Below are 22110 nucleotides of genomic sequence, written 5' to 3' on the forward strand. Positions count from 1 at the left end.
TACTAACTTAAGCTTCCAAAAAGAGTTTTTGTTTGAGTATTTTCTTGATGTCACTTACTTGACTCATTTTGAAATAAATATGAGTTATCTAATTATTTATTTTATTGACTCAAACTTCATCTATCTAATATTTTATGAGAAATACATTCGATATAATATTTGAGAGTCGAACGTTTTATGAGAAATACATTCGATATAATATTTGAGAGCCGAACGTAAAAGTTAATATCTTTTCTTAATTTTTTAATATCATCTCACTCGCATATAATTATTAAACTAAATAAGTTATGAACTCAAGTCTAATCGAATCTAACTCATCACAAAGAGGAGAAATAAAGAAGATTTGATTTCCAAAATATAGTGTTGGTGAACAAATATATCGTGGCTGGTGAGTTAGCACGGCTTGGTCCACGGGTCGATGTCGGGAGTCTTCTGTCGGTTGAGTTGGACGTCGAGGTAGGCCGGGCCCTCGCGACGGGGTGTTGATCAGCGTTTCTCGATCCGAGCACCGTCTGTATTGAGTAGCGTCTCTCCGTTCTCAGGCTGGTTAGCGGCTCGCCTTTGTTCACTGGATGGCGATTCCCAGCTCGAGACGCTCGTGGCTCAGGGGTGACCGCTTGCCTGCAAAAATGGCCTTCATCGGGTGATTCTCGACTTTAGCCTCTCCGACGAGCAAGTCAGTAGTTATTTTTCTCTTCCCCTTTTTTTTTTGTCCTCTACCCTCTGGTCGGATGTCGATTATGGGCTTTTATATTATTGTACGAGGGTCGATCGCACGCGGGTTCGACGTGGTGGCTGATCCTCGGGAGATGAGATGGGTACTGTGCGACCGCTGTCCCGAGACGCACGGGACGATGTCAAATGGCGCCGCCCCGAGCTTCCGGGATGAGACATGCTAAACAGTGCCTCGTGACGGATTCTGACTTGGCGTGTGAGGGTGCTCCCCTTGCTGACCAGGCTGTGGTGCAGCGTGACGTCGGTTGTGACGTGTCTTGGACCTAAAATATAACTTATCATATAGTAAGTTTTTTCTTTTTTGATATTCTATTGGAAATCAAACATTGATAAATCTAACGTTAGGTCGATCGGATTGATCGGGTGATTTGGTAAAGGAAAGAAGCTATCGGTTAAAATCAAGAAATAGACGCCGATGGAAGGAGACGATATGTCGGCACACACAGCCAACATACGCAACAGCGGTTGGTGTTGGGTCGTCCACGTCACCAAGTAGACGTTTCCAGTTGAGCACCGCCGTCTGAGATGACACCAGAAACCGGTACCCCCAAATGTCACCCTCGTCTCGGTACAGGTCTGCCGTGAGCGTGGGGCCCGATTCCATCACTTGCCTTCCAAAATTGCGGGGTCCATTGTGACATTTCACGGTGGCCCCCACATGTGTAGGGGGAAGTGCCTTATTGGAGGGAGTACATGAGGAATAGAGAAAAGAGAAGGTGAGAGGAAAGAAAGAAAATAAAAAAAAAATGACTGACTATAAATATAATGACATTAAATCAAATAAATCATTTATCATTTTCTTTCTTGAAGAAGATAATATTTTACATTTAATTTTAAAATAATATTCTATGATTTATTTGATCGGTAGACTTTCGTCTCTATGGATATAAATCTTTGTTATAGAGACAAAATCATTAATCAACATTTGAAATCTTTAATAAAGAATTAATATATATATATATATATTAAAATTAATCAAATTTATTCAAATAAAAGATAAATTAATCAAATTTATTCAAATTTCAATTTAATAAATTTTCATAACAATTAATATTAGAGCAAAAAGTGAACTTAGTAACGCTGATAATGATTCTAGAATCGATGATATTTTATTCGAGTATAATTCAAATCAATAATATTTTATTTTTTTAAAAAATACATATGATTATCTTAATTTTATTTTTTTTAATTATATTCGAAGAAGTTTTTTATTTGATATTTCAAAAAGTTATCAACAATAACAAAATCATAAATATTGACTATTTAGAGTTAACTACGTAAATCTTTTATTGTTTTTGAGATTTGTTATCAACAAATTATCGAATCTTAAAAATTAAAAGAAATCACTAAGTAATAATTCAATCAATTGATTGATTACAATAATAATAATACTAAGTAAGAATCTTAATCCATTTGTGGAGATCAGGATAGACACAGCAAGAAAAAAACCTCCCTAGAGAGAGAAAAAGAGAAGGTTAGGAAAAAAAGAACTATTTTAGAATAGATGGCTATAAATAAAATGTCTCTCAATAACATCAGATTGGCCCATCAGTTCATGATAAGTCATTTTTACCAAAGGACACTACTCCATATCCCTTGGAATGCACTCTTCACCATCCTATCTCAATACACCTATAAAGAGAACAATTAGCTCAGAGGCTAAAAACCATTTTGATGTCGAGGCAGGCACAAAGCATCCTATCACTAGTGCTTCACCTTTTTAGGCCCAACCTGAATTGTGCATGTCATGTTGTCATGGCAGATGCTCGTGATCCATAACTATGTGTTTGCCACTCTATTGTTTGGTATATTATTAGAGTAGTAATATTTATCTTCTTGATCGAACTATACAATAAGAGCATGATCACTTCCTTAATTTGTTTCTACAAAATGATACAACCATACCAACCTTCGTACTGTTCTCTCTCTAAATCATATCATGTCATTCAAACATGTAAAAAAAATATTAAAACTATTTTTTTTCTATTCATTTATTTTTATATAATAAATATAATTATCATTTATTTTTTATAGGGTTAAGCTCTATTTTAACCCATGTGAGTATATCAAATAATTCATATATTTACTTATGTATAAAATAATTTATATATTTTAAAAAAAACGTAGTATATAAATTCCTCCCGTTAAGTTTGAGTTAATAGATATTGAAGTCTACGATATGCTAACCCATAATAAACTATTAATATAATAATATGTGTAATTTAAGTTAAAAAAAGTTAAGATCACGAAGGGAGGGGGTCTCGTTGTGGAAGCGACCACCAACAGTAGCACCGAGTTGCTGTTGTCTAGTAGGGTGTTATACTCATGCAGCCTCACCCATGTTGACGATGAGCTATACAGCTTTCAATCCTGCCTCAAGTGGATGTGTATTGATCAGTCCGACGCTAGACACGTAATGGTCTCCTGATCCCTTTTTCTCTTCTTGAACATCTTCGTCCCTATTGCTTCTCATTTTGTCATCTCCTACGCCCCTCACTCATAGTGCCTACGACGTGGTAGTCAAACTTTGACTTTCTCTCACTTTCATCTCTGTCTTCTCCTACTTTTACCTCTCAGCCTTTGTTCATCGCTATGGCCTCCATCGCTTCCTCTTCCTCGATAAGTTGCTCGAGAAGAGTGAGCGAGTGTGGGAGGATATTATAAACTAGCTTAACTACTCCTTTCACTTGCTCTATATTTTCGCGATGTCATGCTTCGTAAGAGTGGTGACTTACAAGATATGGTGGTACTCGGTTGGATCAAAATGATGTTCATGATGGTGGGCATGATGGCATGCGCTATGGAGCTAACGAGTTGGATCTATTTGATGTCACTCGTTAGCTCTAAGCATATGCTATCACATCACCCATCACGATGTTGCTCGTTATCATGAATGACACCCGTTTTGATCCCGATAAGTATCATATATCTTATAAACTATCTCATATAAAATAAATAGAGATAGAAAAGATCGAAGATAGATGTGATCGTATCGTATGTACGATGGGTGAAGACGTCGGAGAAGACGAAGCGGATTACGATGGTGGTGGGATGGACCACAGCAACTATGGGATGGGGCCCGCAACGGCACAGCCTTCGTTGACGCATTGGACAAAGGGCTACGGGGTATTTCACACAGGGAATCCGAGCTGCCCAACAATAAAAAATCCTTCTCACAGTTTCTGTTGGGACCTAAAAATCGATCCTCCTCCTGTGACACTACGAGATCTGCACACATCTTAAGTCTCCCTTAACCTTTTTCCCGATCTGAACGAATTTGACCCTTTGTTCCTTGGAAATCATTTTTGAGACGGAAAAGGCGACACCCTTCATCTCCGGTCACGAGCCGAGCCGGTCTTCGAGTAGAAATCTCGAGTGGCAATTCCACTGTGATGCTTTGACTTTTCCCAAAAGGAAGTTGACAATACAGCCTTTGAGGCTCCACTTTACTCATTCCTTTTTTATAATCGATCGATTGCCTCACGGGGGATTCGCCATGGACGAAGCTTTGCGCTGCTCTAATTCCCTGTTTTCTCTACTCGGATTCTGGCGTCGGTGTTCGGTCGCTTAAAGGTGAGGTTTCTCTCCGGCTTTGAACTCTTCTTTGCACCGGGATATGGGCGTGCTTAGGTTTCACCGCGATCTCTCTATGGATCTTTGGGTCTTCTTACTTTCTTTGTAAAGTTTGGTTTGTTTGCCAGTTTTATGTTCATCTGAGGTGTCAAAGTTGGATCTTGGCTTCTGAGTTTTGTTATTTGGGGATTTGGAGCCTAGGGTTACAGTTCCTTCGAATTCCTCGGATCAAGCTTCTAGGGTTTCATTCGCCTGAGAAATCTCAAGTCCGGGTTTCAATCTTGCTTCGGAATCCATTCAGGTAAAGTTTTATTTTTGCTCATGCGAATCATCTGTTATTTTGCTTGATTCCATTCGACTTGTTGTTCTTGGTAATAGCTCTTGCGTAGAGAAATGGACCAACCCTTTTCAACCACCTTAAAATCTCTTCCCCCCACCGTTGATTCCGTGAAACCAAGCTTGGATACCATCATCAACAACTCCAACACTTACGCCGGCGAATTTAGCCCCGAGGGATCTGTTGGTTTTCTTGATGTTTTTGTTCACCAAGCTCGCGACATACACAACATATGCATCTACCACAAGCAGGATGTTTACGCCAAGATCTGCCTCACCAGCGACCCTGATGTTGCTGTCTCGACCCAAATCATCAACGGCGGAGGGCGCAACCCGGTCTTCAATGATAATCTCCGCCTCCGCGTGCGGACGGTGGAGTCATCGCTGAAATGTGAGATTTGGATGCTTAGCAAGGTGAAGAACTACCTTGAAGACCAGCTGCTGGGATTCGCACTGGTGCCGCTTGCCGATGTCCTTGTGGCCAATGGCAAGCTGGTGCAGGAGTTTTCCCTCTCATCCACTGATCTTTTCCATTCCCCAGCTGGTTTCATCCAATTGTCTCTCACTTATGTTGGTGCATCGCCGGACGTCATGGCCCTTACTGCGGCGCCGAAATCAATGGCTCCTGATGCCACATTGCCGGATGCAGAAAATGAGGACAACATTCCCTGTGAATATGAGAAAATCGAATTCCCTGACCTGAAAGTTGTCAACGAGAACCAGATGATGATTTCAGAGTATTATGGGATGCAATGCACCAGCATGGAGACACAGTGTTCCGAGAGCTTGATCACTCCAGAGAATGGCAACTGTTCGAATGAGGAAGCAGGGGTTCGTCTCGTCGAGAGCTTCTCCTCTGCTGTTACTAGTTTAGATCCAACTAGTAGTCACAAGATTGACACTCCTGTGAGCAATGGTTCAACTACCGAGTCTACTTATGTGCTTTCAGCCATATCTTCTTCTACCTCCCAAGCTCTCTCTGCCACGGTATCATCTCCCAGCCCGGAACACAAAAGCCCGCAAGTCACAGAAGGTGAGGCTGATTCTTCTGCACAGCCAAAAGATACAATTATGAAGCCAATCATCAACATAAACGTCGAGCCAGAGCAAACAGTGGTGCAGCAGGATATCGTCGATATGTACATGAAAAGCATGCAGCAGTTTACAGAGTCACTGGCCAACATGAAACTCCCTATGGATGTTGATGATGATTCTACAACTGCACAAACTGATGAAACAGTTAGTTCAGACAAGCAGCTGCCGCCGTCAAAGGGGACTGGTTCAAGAGTCTTCTATGGGAGTAGAGCATTCTTCTGATCTTACACCCGTCAAGGATCTGCAGATGACTCTTAGAGTAGTTCAGTTATAGTTGACTGTGTGCATGACAAACTTGCTGTTAATGTTATGTTCTTGACGAACTTGCTGTAATCAGATATCAAGTATCCTTATATACTAACCAAATAGATCTTATCTTCTTATGATTAGAGTTTTTGTCACCGATCCATTTCCTAGAAAACTCTTGTGACTACTTATGAATTATCAGGAATCACTGCAGTAAACTTCATGTGTTGCCTCTCTACTATGATTTCCATAGACTCTTTCTTGTTCTGATAACATTGTAAGACCCAATGTACCAAGAGTAACTTAACATCCAAGGATGAGAAAATTGATTGTCATTCCTATCACTGCTGGAAAATTCACTGTTACATGAATCTAGTGGATGTGTTTCAGAAACAGAGGGAGAATATAACAGCAATGTCATATAAATGTCAGTATATAGCAATTTAACCTCGGTTGTGCTTCCACACTTGTATGTAATGACCTCATTCAAATGATGCCTTCTTGTGTTTGATGATGGGTGACCATGAGTGTGTGTATTCCTTATACTTGATGATGAACGGCCATGATGGCACCAAACTTCGCAAACCAACAAATGGCTTTCTTAACCGTGGCGCTTTGCTTTGTGTTTCGTGTGATCATGATCGTGGTTGATTGTACTTGATTGGAGATTGTGAATTAAGCTTTGGTCGGCCCCATCGAGATGAAACTTACGGCACACGAATCACGACGCAATTGCCAAGCTCGTTTATAAATTCGCAGACAAATCAGTTATAGTTACGAAGATGGACGGTTAAAAGAGGAAAGAAATTAGTACGGCAAAAATAATAATAATAATAATAATTTAGAACGAAAGGATGCAAATTATAAAAAGGACATCATATTCTTCCCTCCTTTTTTTGTTTTGTTTTTGTTTTGCCAAATTCGAAACCGCCCCTCCATCGAAATCATATTCATCTACTCTTCTTTCCACTTTCCTCCGCCTCGCCATCCGCTCCCCGACTCCCTTCCCCTTCTCTTCTCCCTTTTCCCCTCCGATTCGCCGTCGTTCTACCCCGATGGATCGCCGAATCGTTCCTCCTAGTAGTGACGCCCACGTTTCGCTGCCGATGGAATCTCGGTCGATGTCCGGTGAGATCCACGTGATCCTTGGCCCCATGTTCGCTGGAAAGACCACCGCTCTCCTCCGCCGGATCCAGATCGAAATGAACAATGGGAGGTTAGTTCCCACAATTTTCGCTGCATTAATCGTCTTGTATCGCTCATAATTCCTCTTTTTGTCCCCTTTCGAAGCAGATCCGTGGCGATGATTAAATCCGACAAAGATCACAGGTATGGACTGGATTCTGTAGTGACGCACGATGGGGTGAAGATGCCATGCTTTGCGGTGTCGGAGCTTTTGTCATTCCGAGATAAATTAGGCGCTGAAGCATACACTAAGGTACATCTCGATTCTGTAGAGAAGTTTTGCAGTTTTGCCTACTATTCTAGTTGTTGACCCCAATGCACTGTGCATTTCTCTTGTTATGGTTGCAAAATCTGGTGGAGCATTTGTAGAATACTGTAAATAATATGAGTGTGGCTCAAAGTTTTAAATTGCATCATTTTATTGGCTGAAGTTTCTTCTTTTGAGTATATATAGTCAAATGTGAAGGGATTTGTGACACCCAATTTAATCTCACATAGGAAGTAGGTTATAACTTGGATTAATTTATGAGTGTTTGATGATTATACTATTGTTAATTTCAATTGAAGTATTTAAGTTAGTGGTTTAACTTTCTGAATATGATTTTCTTGGATTGATAGATGGCTATCATTGTTTCCTTTCTCTAAACGCAAATGCAATTTTTTTGTTACATGTTTCAGTCATATGTTGATTTTTACATGGTCATAGCTTGAGGTTATATTTTACATTTTTTCTATGTTAATTGATGTCAGGTAGAAAACTTGAGATTATACTGTTATAATTTTGTTTTGCCCAAATCATTAGCCAATAACTCGAGATTGTATTATTATATTGAAGTTGAGTCCTTGTCAAGACTAGATTATTGTTGATACTGAGGTTGAGTCATCGTCAAGGCTTGATTAAATTTGGTACATGAGAGAGTCTTTTGACTCCATCCATGAGTAGCATTTTTTTACTTGAGGCCTCTCATCATGCTGCAATAGTACATCTCTGATACAATTTGCTATAATTTTGTTTGATCCAAATTATTGACTAAAATGCTTAAGCTGAGGTTGATGGTAATTGATGTTAGAATTATAAATCAATATTAATCTTGTCTATTTCCGATATAGAATTAATCAAGGTGTTAATTGATGTTAGGTAGATATTGGCTACTTTTGTGCTACTGATTTCTGTAAATTGTTTCATTTAGTGAACATATTCATATCGTGTGAATCTACTGAAGTTCATTTTGGCTAACATGCATACATCTGCTAATCTCTCTTTGGTTCATTTACTTTCTGTTGTTGACCCATCTAATTATGTAAATCTCTCTTTGCTTCATTTACTGACTTTCTGTTGTTGACCCATCTAATTATGTCATGGGATTTTTGTATTTTTTTTTACATAAATTATGAGAAAATCCCAAACCCACGTAGACACACCTTGGAGATGATTTTTATTTCATGTTTTCTTTTGAGAATATGAAATCCAAACACTACACAAGTTGACTAGGAAGTTAGTAAGGATCATGATCTGGAGTTCAACTGTTTGTACGCATGTTTGAAATGATTAACCGAGCATCTTTGTTACGTCGAGTTCTATTTCTGATGCTGCATTCTGGTAGTTGGATGTGATAGGAATTGATGAAGCGCAATTCTTCGAAGACCTTTACGACTTCTGCTGCAATGCAGCAGATTGCGATGGGAAGACTGTTGTCGTTGCAGGTCTGGATGGCGACTACTTAAGGTGATTAATGAACTCGTTTATCAGTACTGTTCAGTGCAGGTCTGGATGGCGACTACTTAAGGTGATTAATGTACTCGTTTATCAGTACTGTTCAGTGCAGTTCTCAGGTCTGGATGCAAATAGACCCTTTTGTATGTGCTTCCGATCTGGATCCCAACCATTTATTTTGGATGTTAATGCATGTTAATTCGGCTAAATTCTTCTATAATGCTTCATCCTCTGACGAAGGTAGAAAAATCAACTTTGACAGGAAGAGATTTGGTTCGGTGCTTGATGTTGTTCCACTAGCTGACTCGGTGATGAAGCTCACGGCACGGTGTGAGATTTGTGGTAGGCGTGCTTCCTTTACCCTGAGGAAGACTAATGAAACGCAAACCGAGCTCATTGGTGGTGCTGATGTTTACATGCCTGTCTGTAGACAACACTATGTGGACGGAGGTTGTTGATTAAAGCTTCAAGGACTTGCATCGACTATCCTGATGAGTTCAACAGGGGTTTGAAGTCCGAAATAACTCATTTACATTGTTACACTTGATCATTCGGTATACTTAGAATCCTTCTGTTTGTTTCCTGTCCTATCAGTGACTGCTAAATTTCCATACATATATATATATTTTTATGAGGTGTGGTGATTGCTGTATTACAAAGTATGCAGAGTTGAATTATCGTGGTTGTTTCTTTACTAAAATTATTATGGCTGGCATCTCAAACTGCTGTCAACTCGCCAAGGCATCAAACCCCAAATCATGCCATGCTAATGGAGCGTGCAATGAAGCAATATCAAACTGGAAGGTGAACTGAATGCTTAAAAATATGCAGCACCTTCCGCTGAATAGCTTCAGGTGGTCTAATAATCATGGCCGCCTGAAGTTTACATGTATACTCGATCATTATTTTTTGATTTGTTCTCTACTTAAGAAGTTTACATATTTATTAATATTTAAGTTCAAGTTAATAATAAAATACTGATTAGATTATTATAAAATTAATTTTAATATTTATTTATTTTGATATAGGATTAAATCGAGATGTTATCATTATAATTACGAACGACATCTTAAACAAGCTGTTAATCGGAGGACGTGACAGTCGTTACCTAAATGCAGAGCTACAGGTGTCACTAAGCCTTTACCATTCGTGCTAATTGATCCCTGCTTCAGATGATATCATACTCATCACGTGCAAACTGCGTGATATAACCCCCATAGGGGCATAGTAGTCATTTCAGAATTAGAACAACAACGGGGAAACAAGCCGACAATTTCGAACAACCCAATAGAGGCATTTTGATCAGTTAACAAAGATTATTATTTTATTAATAAATTTATTATTAATATTTTTAAATTATTTTTTACAAATAAATATAAAATATTAAGGCTCTGACGAGCATTAAATTTACTGAAATGCCTCTACAACTACCTTCCGATACAACGCATCCCTCTCTCTTCGGCTTCGCTCATGCTCTGCGACTCCCTTCTTCGTCTCCCATTTGGATTCAGAAATGGTGGGGATTCCGGAGCCTGCAGCCGGACATATCGGCAGCGGAGTAACTGACGGCGGTCCACCAGCACTCAGCTGCGGTTCGAGGGCTGCCGCTCCTGTAGCAGTGGCGGGGAGGAGGATACGCCCTGGAGAGACCGAAGGCCGGATAGCCCCTCGCCGGAGCGAACGGCGCTAGGTATAAGTCGATGTCGCCGGCTCAACTCCGGATCGCGCGGCGCCGTGCTTTACGATACACCCTGGGTTTAGCCCCCCCGCTCTCCTCGAATCCCCCATCCTCACCAACACGAAGGTGGGTGATCTCTGTACTTGCTTCATTTCGTCTTGTCTGCATGTGCTGTTCGAATCTCGCGTCTTCTTCGATGACGTTGGTATTTGGACACGAAATAAAGTTGCTTTTCTTACGAACTTCTCAGTTCGTGATCTTTTTGCTTGGCAGGATGAAAGATCTTTTTATTAGGTTATATAATTTTTCTTCCTCTAGTGTACAAGAAAAAGGTTTTCACTAATCATCTAAATATTCTTCATTCGTGGATTGACTATTGTTCTGACGTCTGCAGTGTGAGCATTCATAAGAATCTAATCTTTCACTATCATGTGCTCTGAATTGATGTGCGTTTCGTAATTCGATCTTTAATAGCTTAAGTTCTACGAAGTTTTATAGTTTATCTTTTTCATTCGTGAGTGTGCTTTTTTTATCTTCTGAAATTTATCCAGTGCGAGCAAGGTCGGTAGAACCGTATTGTCCATGGCCTTTAAATAGATTGTTATTCTCACTTTGTTCTGTTATGTTTCTTCACCTTTATGTCGTTATATGTGACATGAAATTATCAAAACACTTGCTTTGGTATTGACTTTGATTGGGAATTTCTCTTACTTTAAAAAGCATTCACGTTGACCCTATTCTGATGGACTTGTGGACCAGCACCCATCTTTGTGTGTGTCAGTCGTTTCAGCTTGGTTCATTAAGCTTTTCTGTATGGGGATTCATTCTTATTCAGAGCTGGAGCATCAGAATATATGTGCTACTTCTAAAACTTCCACTTGAAGATGAATGGAAAGCAGTAATTTGGACACTTACTCTCGTGCGGTTTTTACAGGTACTTAATAGAAATTAATTTTCAGTTTTAGGTGACTGAATGATGCAGTTTTAGGTTGATTTTACTTGAGCAAAAGAAAATTCAGAATAACATCATAACAAAGGTATATATGATTATTACGTTTAAAATTCTCAGTGCTTCTTTTCGCTGTCTATAATCCGGATGCAAATTTTCTATCTTGAAAATGGATTTGGCTGCTTTATATATGAAAGGAATCTGCTAGGTTGATTTGAGGTGATGTATACAACTAGCAATATGGTATACTGCCAGTTCCCTTGCTTAGATAGCTTCTCAATAATGGACCATTAGTACCTAGTAATCATTTAGTGTTTCCTTGTGAAAATCTTGGTTTTTATTTTAGGAAGAACAAGGTGGATGCTTCCTGATCATTCATCCTGCAGAACATGGATTGTCAGGAGAGTTATACAATGACATGTAGCTTGCATCTTTTGCTGTTTTTAATAATAGCTTCATATACATAGACTTTAACATTGAGATTAGAACAATAGAATTTTTACTTGTACTTTTAGCATTCTTTGGTGCAGGTTCAGCCTTCTCCAACTACTGGAACCCTCAATATGTCCTCTGCCATGGATAAAACTATTTGTTCAGACACCTTATCTTCTCAAAGGCATACTTCTGATGTCAGTGCATATGATGGAAGGAATCCTGAAGATTTTCAGTTCAAACCTCAAGTTGGAGCATCTTATAGTCTAGGCCTATCTTCATTAAGACCTATGGTAATTTCCAATCTAGTTTTGAGTATATTGATGATTCATGATGGTGCTGTTTATTCTTTAGTCACTATTCTCACTGTATCCATATGTAAATAACTTCCTGTGAAATGTGAGTGCCAGTCTGAGATAGGTAACAATATGACCATGTTTTCTGGAGGCCACTCAGAGCAGGTAATCGCAAAATAAAATCAAAATTTAGCTTGATTGAAATAAAATATCCTCACAGCTTAAATAAATAGAAATACAGATATGTAAAAAGGGTAGGCAAATTGTTGGAATAAAATAGAAGAGATTAAGATACAATTTACTTTCCAACTAGAGAATGCTTTAATTTGGTCTTTTGTTGCATCAACAAACACTCACCATTAAATAGCTCCTCCTAGTATGATCTGCTTAATGGGGTGATGCTGTTTTGTAGAATCAAGTTGATTCAGTCAGGGCCAGCAAATACCAACGTGTTTACGGAAAAGTTGAAAATTGTAACTCTAATCAAACCATTACTTTTACATCTACCAATATAGCCTGAGAATAAATGAATAAAACGGGAGTTTGGTAGTTGAATTATGCAAATACTAGACTAATGAGAAAATTATTTGAACAGAATTCTAATTTTAATATCTTTTTTTTGACTTTTCCAAGCAAATAATGTGGCTTTGTCCAAGTACCAAAAATAATCAGGTTGGCTTATGGTCTATCAGGGATTCAGATCCATATTTTCATTCTACATTTTTGTTAAGAAGGTTCCTGGGTATGCTTAATTGACCTCTTCATGGAAACTGTTCCTTAGCCATCTTTTATGGAGTCATTTATGGTTTTGAAGGTTTAATTGAAGAACTGTGATCTGTAACTCTGACCTGTGAATTTCCTACGTTGTAATATGCTGGTAATCGATATGGATTTTGCATTTTCCAGATACCTTATTTTCTCATTGAAAGGACTAGCTTTAATCAATGCATATGAACCTGTCTACATTTTACTATGATTATTAGTCACATTGCCTGTAGTATATTAAACAGTTTATTGCAGGTTTCTGCAGGCTTGATCAAAAAAGAGCATGAGCCTTCTATGCAGAGTCAAAATCAATCTCAAGGTCAGAACCTGGTTGCGTCTGAAAATGAATCAATTCTATCAGAATCTGTTCCGAATTCAGCTATTGAAGTAACCAATTTGAGAGTTTATGTGCCAGCTGAAGCAGCTTCTGGTGAATTACAGCCGACAAAATTGTCAGTGCAAAACACACGGATGTTTCAGTCTGATCCAAGTGAACCTATATCATCCAAGTATACTTGAAAAATCTGCAGAAGATGGTTATAACTGGAGAAAGTATGGGCACAAGCATGTCAAAGGTAGTGAATATCCTCGGAGCTATTACAAATGCACACATCCTACTTGTGAAATGAAGAAACAAATGGAATGTTCTCATGATGGACTGGTCACTGGAATCATCTATAAAGGTCATCATGATCATCCTAAGCCCCAATCTAGTCGTCGTTTAGCAGCTGGTACAATGCTCTCCTGCCATGAAGAGGAAAAAACCGATAAATTGTCTTCTTTAATGAGTGTTGAAGGTAAGGGAGCCAATGAGTGGATAAGTTCTACCATTTGACAGTTTTTACTTTATTCTTCTTTTATATTGGAACCTTAAATTTCCAGATGAGTCAACTAATGCACCTGACCACACGTATCATCAGATTGATCCAAACAGTATTACTGAGTCTCCTTAAACTGGTGGAGGGCAATCCAATGATTGTGATGAGGTCGCTGTAGATGGTAATTTGGAGTCCAAACGCAGGTGCCCTCTTCTATTTCGTGATTAAGGTTGACATATAAGAGGCAATTGTATTAAGTAATTGCTTGATCTGGCAATACCTCTAATCAGGAAAATGGAAATTGCTAACAAAAATTCTGCTTTGATTGGCAAAATGGACCAGGAGCCTCGTGTTGTTGTGCAAACACTGAGTCAAGTTGATATCTTGGATGATGGGTATCGTTGGTGGAAGTATGGGCAGAAAATAGTTAAAGGGGATCCTAAACCAAGGTGAGGTTCATCTTGAAAACATAAATTTTGTTTTGTTTTCTTGACTACTGATAATACTTCTTTTCTTATCTACATTTGTTTCACTTTGCAAGTGGCCCTTTGGCAATAGTTCAAGATAAAAAAGAAAGCTATTATAGTTGGCAACTTTGTGTTCTTTTTTCTATTTCTTTTGTGTTTATCCAGTTTCCTGCTGATTTTTTTTTTTTTTTTGGTTTATCTAGCCCCTGCTAATCAGACATAAACCAAATTCTTAAGAGCATATTATGATTCTTCTGATCTATATGCTAATATGTTATATGCTATATATACCATAGTAGCATTTATCTAGATTGTCATTCGTATTAATGCTAGATCTTTACTTTTCAGGTTATATACACTAGTCACCTGGTACTTGAACAAGTCAATATGTTCTGTTCTTTGTTTTATGAAATTCTATCTTTTACCAATGTGTTTAACTTGTCCAGGGCAAGTTGCTAGGATTGCTTTGCTTCTAAAAGATCTCTAGAATTTTACCTCTATTTCTTATTGACTTATAGGAGTTACTATAAGCGCACCAATGCCGGCTGTCCTGTAAGAAAACATGTCGAGAGGGCATCACATGATCCGAAAGCAGTAATTACGAATGGTAAGCATAATCATGATGTACCAGCTGCAAAGACTATTAGCCATGAGGCATCTGCATCAGTGGTGACAGATGCTGATGGTTCTCTGAGAATCCATGCTACAGCAGCTCTCACTGGTACAATGACTACGACACCCTTTTCTCACCCACTCACCCAAACGAAGAGCAACACGATCAGCCTTGACCTTGGTGTTGGCATCAGCACCAGTCAAAGCGATGCCACAAATGGAAGTCAGCAGCTTTTGGGAACAGACCAGATTCATCAGCACCATCAAGCACAATTTGTTGGTTCCGGTAAGCTGGTGATTCAAGCAACTCCATTGTAAAAAATCTATGGAAGTTCACGCACTAGAATATCTTATACAACCCCAGGAAATTTATTGATGGGTCGATGAGGACTTCATGCAATTCAAGATATCCTTATGTCTCATAACAGAACAAAGATCGGATGTTATTTACCTGTGAACCATTTTCCACGACATCTTTATTTGCCTCATGTGAGCCACATTGCTACATCCTGCAAGTATACGCCATTAGATCTTCCTCCAAGCATTAGTAAGCAGTTACATTTGTGGTCTGATCATGTAAGCCCATGATTCAATATGTATTATTATTATTATTTTCTCTCGAAGGCTGTTCATTATAATCTTATTATGGACGTTCTTCTGATCTCGTTATTCCGAGTTGTATCTACTTCATAGGAACTCGATATCGGTTACTTTGTGCCAACCAGATTTTTGATGAAAATGGATTGTTGTCTGCATGCTTTTCAGAGATGGTTTGAACATATAAATTTCTTCTTTCAAATTTAATAAGAGCAAATGTTAGAGTTGAACTCTTTAATCTCAAACCTTTGGGTGAGATGCCACAATCCCTAGCTTTTCCAAGCATCATAATTTGTCAAAGGCTTTCTCCAATGATCTTGAGGTCTCTCCTCATTTATCTCATGAGATGTTTCTCTTGCTTGTCATCTCTGGTTTGAATTGCTTCCTTGGTTATATCTGAATTCTGAACCACAAGACAATCCCTCGGATGTTTGTTTCAGCCTTTCATGAACTTTGCTCTCATTCCATATTCTAGCACATGGATTATCCTTCATTGCATCGTTCCTCCCATACATTAATCTCAGTATCTTTTACGTTGATATCATATTAAATTTTTAATCAATGTATGTAAAAGTTTGAAGTATGTAGCTGAAATATGATTCTTTAGCTGACTACAAGCTAATATATTATCACATACTATCTTGCATCGATGCAAGATTGCAAAAGGCGAAGATGGATTAGGATCTGAGTTGATAAACCATTTTGTATGTGTCTCAGTACACAGTCACTCCACATGGGAGAAATAAATTAAGATGGTCACCACGTTGCCACCACCATCAATATGATTTAAAGCCACCTTAACACCACTTTCCATGTCACATTGTGGTATAATAATCCCAATTGGATGTGACCTGCAGCAAGTCAAAGCAGTCCAATTTTCAAGTTCATTTTCTTCATTTATTTTACCTAATTATAGGTATATTATTCTCTTCCTAATTTGCAATATTATTTCCTTCATTCTCTTATGACTCGTATAATAGAAAACTAATATTAGCAGTCTATCATACCATCTAAGTTAATGGAGCGTGGGGAATCTATGAATAGTAGATTGGTCACAGAAGGCAACCCCTCAATTCCTCATTTCACGTCTAGATTTTGTGAATATACGCTTACCATGTAAATTAGATTTATACGCGTAGAATATTGTTATTTTAAGAAACAGGTGGCGTATTTACTTGCCATGGTACGGGGAATATAAATTCTGGTGATTGGCTGCCTTCACCTCGAGTCGGCATAAGGTTTTCTTTTCCGGCGCTCTGACTGTTCTCTGACTCCTCGTTATTCCTCTAGTTTTGCTGCAGCACAAGGATTTGGCTGGCTTTACGTGCAATCGGGTGAGTAAGCTTTGTTCTTCTATTTGTTCGCAAAAGTGGAACTTTTGGGTTGTGGGTTTAGTTGATTGCTGTTGGTTTTGTCCAAGTTGGTGTTAGCAAATTGATTTCTATGCCATATTTTGGGCAAAGGTGGGATTTTTATCTTTGGCTCATCTTTTATATTGACAGATGTCGTGGATGTGTTTCCTCTTGAAGGGGATTTCTGATTGCAGTTACCGGGGTGGGAGTTGGTCATCTGCAGATTCCCTTGTCTTCCACCTCTCTCGTGTTTCTTCCCTTTGCTGTAGAGTTTGGGGGGAAAAAAGAGTTCTTGTTTGCTGCTATTCTTGACTGAAATGAAGATGTTTATTCTGTTGAGAGTCGTAACATAAATCTTGACCTGATAAATAGGTGGAAGTATATAAATCATGGAGTTGTCTGTCGAAAGAGAGATAGATGCTTCCACCTTTTAGATCCTTTTGCATCAATTTCTATTTGTGTAAGCTGCGGTTCACCACTTGTTGCCTTCTATTTTAGCTTTGGGACTGTTCCCATGGTTGCAATAAGATGCTTATCGAGTGCAAATCTTGGGTTTTAGTGCTCTTTACAAGTTAAATTTCAAAGGAAAAATGAAAACCTGCATTTTGGTGGTGAATGACTGCCTTCTTTTCCCTGCATCCTTCTCGAGTTCTACTTTTTCTTTTAACTGTAGATGGTGATGATTGTGGTATTATTAAAGCTCTCTTTTACAGAAATATTGCTTTCTTTACCAGATCTGTTGATTTCCAGTGTTAGCACATTGCACATTTAGTTTTAGTGCTCTGTGTTTTTAAGAGAGAGTGATGTTTCATAACAATAGCATCTTTTTATCATGGAGTTGTTCTTCATAAAAACTGTTCCTGCTTCCCATTTGTGTTAATTGTATCCGAACTATTTGTGTATCCTACTGATGCTCTTCTCTGAATTATGCTGCGACAGGAATTTGGAGATGGAAGTTGCTGAATGTACTAAGATTGTAATCAACAGAATCCAAAAGCTCGAACCAGAGAATGCTATGAAGCTAATCGGCTACCTTCTCTTGAAACATACAGATCAAGAAATTATGGAATTTGCATTTGGACCCGACAGTCAGATCCTTTCTCTGGTCAATCAAGCCAAAGCATATCTTACTTTGTTGCAGAAGTCTAACCTTTCTTGTCCTATGCAGCACCTTGATGATCAGAAGCTCCACTATATGTCTTTTTCCCCCACCATATCACGACCTTTCTCTTCACCTTCCAGCTTTAGCATCCCTGCTCCATTGTCGGACTCTCATCTACTATCTGATCAGATGCTGATTTCTCAGAATCTAGATTTCCCACCTTCTTCATACACTGATCTGATTGGCAGTCTTTATAACCAAGCTGAACAATTGAGCTTGGTAGACCATTTGCATCCTTCATGTCCTGACTACTTGAGAAATAAGTGCTTTTCCGAGGCTGCATTTGAGAGAGGTTTGAATTCGAGGATCAACATGAGGTTGCATCCTGGGTGGCTTGAGTCACCTCCCAGAGCTTGTCATTACTATTCCAAGGGCTACTGTAAGAATGGCATCAACTGTCGGTTCTTCCATGGTCAGACAAACCCTGATGGCTTCTCTGATACATATAATCCAAGTCTGAATGAATTTGGTAAAGAAGACCAAGTTTCTGCACCTGGGTCATTTTCAAAGTTGGAATCGGAGATCATAGAGCTCCTGAAATCAAAGAGAGGGATGCCTGTTTCTATAGCTTCTTTGCCCACCATGTATCTTGAGAAGTATGGGAAAATGCTTCGGGCTGATGGATACCTCACAGAGAGCCAGCGTCATGGGAAGGCTGGTTTCAGCTTGACAAAGTTGCTTAATCAATTGAATAATAGCATTCGGATTATAGACAGGTATTCATTGATCTACCAAGTTGTCTTTTGTTTCTTTCCGGTGCATGCAGTACAATGTTTCTCTCGATAAAGCCTTCCCCAAATGCTTGGAAAGTAATAACTTATGGTTAAAATGCAGACCACATGGGCAGCATTCAGTTGTACTTGCAGAAGATGCTTGTATGTATATGGAGTACAGGAGTGACAGAATCGATCAAGGAGCAGTAATTGCTAGCTCCCATCAGATATATCTTACTTTTCCAGCTGAAAGCACATTCACCGGCGAAGATGTTTTTAATTATTTCAAGTAATGAATTACTTCTTTTTCTTCTATGATGACAAGAATATTGCATGTGTACATGCTCAAAGTCATATTCTTTGTTGACAGTCAGTATGGTCCTGTTCATGATGTGAGGATTCCACGGCAAGAGAAACGTATGTTTGGGTTTGTGAGTTTCCTCTATCCAGAGACCGTGAAAAATATTCTGGCAAAAGGACATCCCCACTATATCTCTGGCACAAGAGTCCTGGTTAAGCCATATAAGGAAAAATCAAAGCTAACAGACAAGTAAATTGCATTCTCCTGCTCATTTTGATCTTTTTTTTTGTTTCTTGTTGGTATTCTGTCAATTTCTGGACATATGCCATGAGTGATAAGAGAAGTCATCTTTCTTGTTTATTTCTGTATTGAAACCCTGTGAATTTTTGAATGGTGAAATGAGTGTGAATGCAAGCATGTAATGCATATTTGTGATGTAGGGATACTGTGGGCCCTTATAAATTCATTGTGGTTCGCAACTCTCATCTTAATAAATAATAGCTGTACTTTTGGCACATTTACTATCCTTAAGAAAAATCCATTTTTCCTAAAATTCTGTTTTTTTTCGTACAATTTTTTGCCGAAGTTGTCAAAATTGTTTGTTGTTTTTCTTTCTTAGCTCTCAAGAGATAGACAATGATGGCAATGTGCAGTCTTGATTCTATACAATTTTCCAAGTGCTAAATTCACTTAAATTGTCGAAAAATTCTTAGTTTGGTGTCAAGTGTTTTTATGTTGAATTGGATTCTTTTACCATGTGCACCAGAAATGTAATTTCTTTTACTTGCTGCCAGTACATGAAATTAGTAAGCATTTTGCTTCAGTAATTGTAGCTAGAACAATTTGTAGTTGTCTCATTAGTAGATCGATCTTATTTGCAGAAAGTATGCAGAGAAAATGGGGAGTCCAGATTGTTTCCCTTCTCAATTGTTTGCAGTGGATCAGAACACTGAATTAAGTCGGTGAATGCCACAATTACTTTGTCATATTCTATATCCACCTCTTGTAATCTTAACCTGTATTTTGATGTAATGGCTTTACATACTATTGCAGTTCTCGGTATATCTAAAAGTACTGGATCTCCGCAAAGGAAGCTGTCTAAAGATCATGACCTTGCCATTGAACTTGAGAGAAGACACCTATTTGAGCTGCAGCTAACCCCTAAGCAGCCAAGACAACAATCATGTTTCAGCTTGGGAATGGAAGAACTAAAGGTTTTAGAAGGTAAATTAAGATAGCACATTCTATTACTAGATTTTCTGGCACCATCTTAAAATGTTCAATTGTTCTACTATAAACTCAAAATCTTCAACTGCAGATGATTTTGACTGCCATTCAACTGTTTTTAAGAGTGGCCCCAGAAATGACTGCATATCTAAGCAGACATACAACAATTGTAATGATATAAATAGGTAATCGAATGAGCTTTGTCATATATCATTTATCATGATGATTGATATGCAATATCTAGTCCAAATTAATTTTGTTTGCAGATCAACATATGCTATTTTGTGTGTTTGTCCCTCTTAAACCTTAAGATTGTTATCAAATTCCTTTTGCAGTGACCACATTGAACTTCCAGAAAGTCCATTTGCTTCTCCTCGGCTAGGAAGTAGCATCTCCACAGTCACATAGAGATTGACAAAGACGATACATAGATTTAGATTACACATTCAAGACTCCCTACTTGTCAAGTATTTGGAGTAACTCATCCAAGCTCTACAAAATCAACATCAAGGGCAGAAGCTTGCACCAGAGGAAGTTTTCACACATCATAGAAAAGCTACATCAAAACGGGAATCATTTAGTTTGGTACTATTAGCCACAGAACAAAGTATCATGTGGATGCTTAGAAAGAGATAAATGTAAGATAGGCTGTTCTGATAGAGTGACAAGTGAAATTTTGTGGTTTAGAGGTTATGCAATGTTGTTGACATTTTACATACCCATATGAATAGAAACTTAAGACAGATTTGCGAATGTACCAACAGATACTATAATTTTACAGCAATTATGTTTTTCGTAGAATACCAAATTAAGTTGGATGGTCTTTTGACTTTGCTATGTGATGTGACAGTTGAATTAGTTTGCTGAGCCTGCTTGCTTTCAAATGGCTATTCCTTTTAGTATCAAAGTTCTGATTAGTGATTGCCCTTTAACTGTAATGTTGGGTATGTGGTTGAACTCATCAGTCATTTTTCTTGGCTTATCTGCCACTATTTGCAGTCAGCTGTCTCTGCACACTATTTTACTAGTTTTGTCACACTGATGATTAAGACCAAACATCTTGAAGAGCACAAGCCATCAAGTGTTAGATCTCTGGAGATACTAAACACTGATGTTTCGCTTTCGTAATTATAGGAATGTCAATGTAACTTTTTAATGCATAAAGATGGAGATACTAAAGATAACTAACTATAGGATAATATCTAATTAACCCATTTCAGCTGCTATCAAATCTCCTGTGATATCTAAAACTAATTCTATTAAGAACCATATCCAAGGGGAATGCTTCTTCTCCTCCTCTTTGTGAAGGAACTGAGCCCTGAATCTTCCCTGAATCACTAGACGAGAGAAATGACCCAGAAAGCCTGCAAATGGGAACCGCTCGATCTCAGTCGAGTGATCGAACATCCATGACTGCGACTTCCGGCCGCGAGTTGGCCCTTCGCAGAAACGAGAGGCTGCACCTCGTCACCATCGCTGATGCGTATCGTTGCTGCCATCGCCGTCTTCCCTGGATCACATTTGGCTAACAGAAACGATGACGGCCATGCTCTGCCGATCAGGAGATTAGGTTGGTTGTCTTCTTCAGGGGATGTTAGATTGCCTGCATTAATATTGGAGGTGTCTATAAGCAGTGCAGTCCCTGTCAACTTTTCTGTGCGGTAGCTTTCTCCCCCATCCAACTCCCTGTCAACCACTGCTGCTGCACAAAGATATTCTCATGGACATGATTCTACTCGGTGTTTTGAGTTTGACTCCTGTGGTTTAAGCAAATTTGGCTGGATTAGATCATGACAGCCTTCACAAACTGTGTGCACGCCATCAGCCGACTCGAAAACGACTTCCCAACATTGATGC

At 38.7% G+C, this 22110-nt stretch overlaps 3 protein-coding genes across 10 annotated transcripts; all 3 read left to right on the forward strand.

Moving 5' to 3' along the window:
• Positions 1-3942: 3942 nt before the first annotated feature.
• LOC135580797 (uncharacterized) lies at positions 3943-6128 on the forward strand. Of its 3 annotated transcripts, none has more exons than XM_065159796.1 (3): positions 3943-4308; positions 4510-4609; positions 4687-6128. In XM_065159796.1, exon 3 carries the CDS (start codon positions 4702-4704, stop codon positions 5959-5961), a length of 1260 nt encoding a protein of 419 aa, XP_065015868.1. In that variant the 5' UTR covers positions 3943-4308; positions 4510-4609; positions 4687-4701; the 3' UTR covers positions 5962-6128. The 3 variants fall into 3 exon arrangements, with proteins under 3 accessions (XP_065015868.1, XP_065015867.1, XP_065015866.1); XM_065159795.1 differs by having other exon boundaries at positions 3944-4308; positions 4420-4609; XM_065159794.1 differs by having other exon boundaries at positions 3944-4308; positions 4437-4609.
• Positions 6129-6920: 792 nt separating this feature from the next.
• Positions 6921-21054, forward strand: LOC135586911 (zinc finger CCCH domain-containing protein 18-like). The gene is made up of 11 exons (XM_065159797.1): positions 6921-7201; positions 7279-7423; positions 8775-8896; positions 9147-9334; positions 17807-18728; positions 18847-19014; positions 19096-19275; positions 19908-19984; positions 20080-20250; positions 20345-20438; positions 20589-21054. The coding sequence occupies exons 1-11, from the start codon at positions 7041-7043 to the stop codon at positions 20659-20661; spliced, it is 2301 nt and encodes a 766-aa protein (XP_065015869.1). The 5' UTR covers positions 6921-7040; the 3' UTR covers positions 20662-21054.
• On the forward strand, positions 10353-15487 carry LOC135586211 (WRKY transcription factor SUSIBA2-like). 6 transcript variants are annotated; one of them, XM_065158256.1, is made up of 7 exons: positions 10353-11496; positions 12042-12236; positions 13260-13323; positions 13420-13801; positions 13925-14051; positions 14165-14271; positions 14808-15487. In XM_065158256.1, the coding sequence occupies exons 5-7, from the start codon at positions 14001-14003 to the stop codon at positions 15217-15219; spliced, it is 570 nt and encodes a 189-aa protein (XP_065014328.1). In that variant the 5' UTR covers positions 10353-11496; positions 12042-12236; positions 13260-13323; positions 13420-13801; positions 13925-14000; the 3' UTR covers positions 15220-15487. The 6 variants fall into 6 exon arrangements, with proteins under 6 accessions (XP_065014328.1, XP_065014329.1, XP_065014326.1 ...); XM_065158257.1 differs by having other exon boundaries at positions 14808-14835; XM_065158254.1 differs by having other exon boundaries at positions 13260-13801.
• Positions 21055-22110: the final 1056 nt, after the last annotated feature.

Source organism: Musa acuminata, chromosome BXJ3-7, assembly GCF_036884655.1.
Source record: "Musa acuminata AAA Group cultivar baxijiao chromosome BXJ3-7, Cavendish_Baxijiao_AAA, whole genome shotgun sequence".
NCBI classification, from domain to species: Eukaryota; Viridiplantae; Streptophyta; class Magnoliopsida; order Zingiberales; family Musaceae; genus Musa; species Musa acuminata.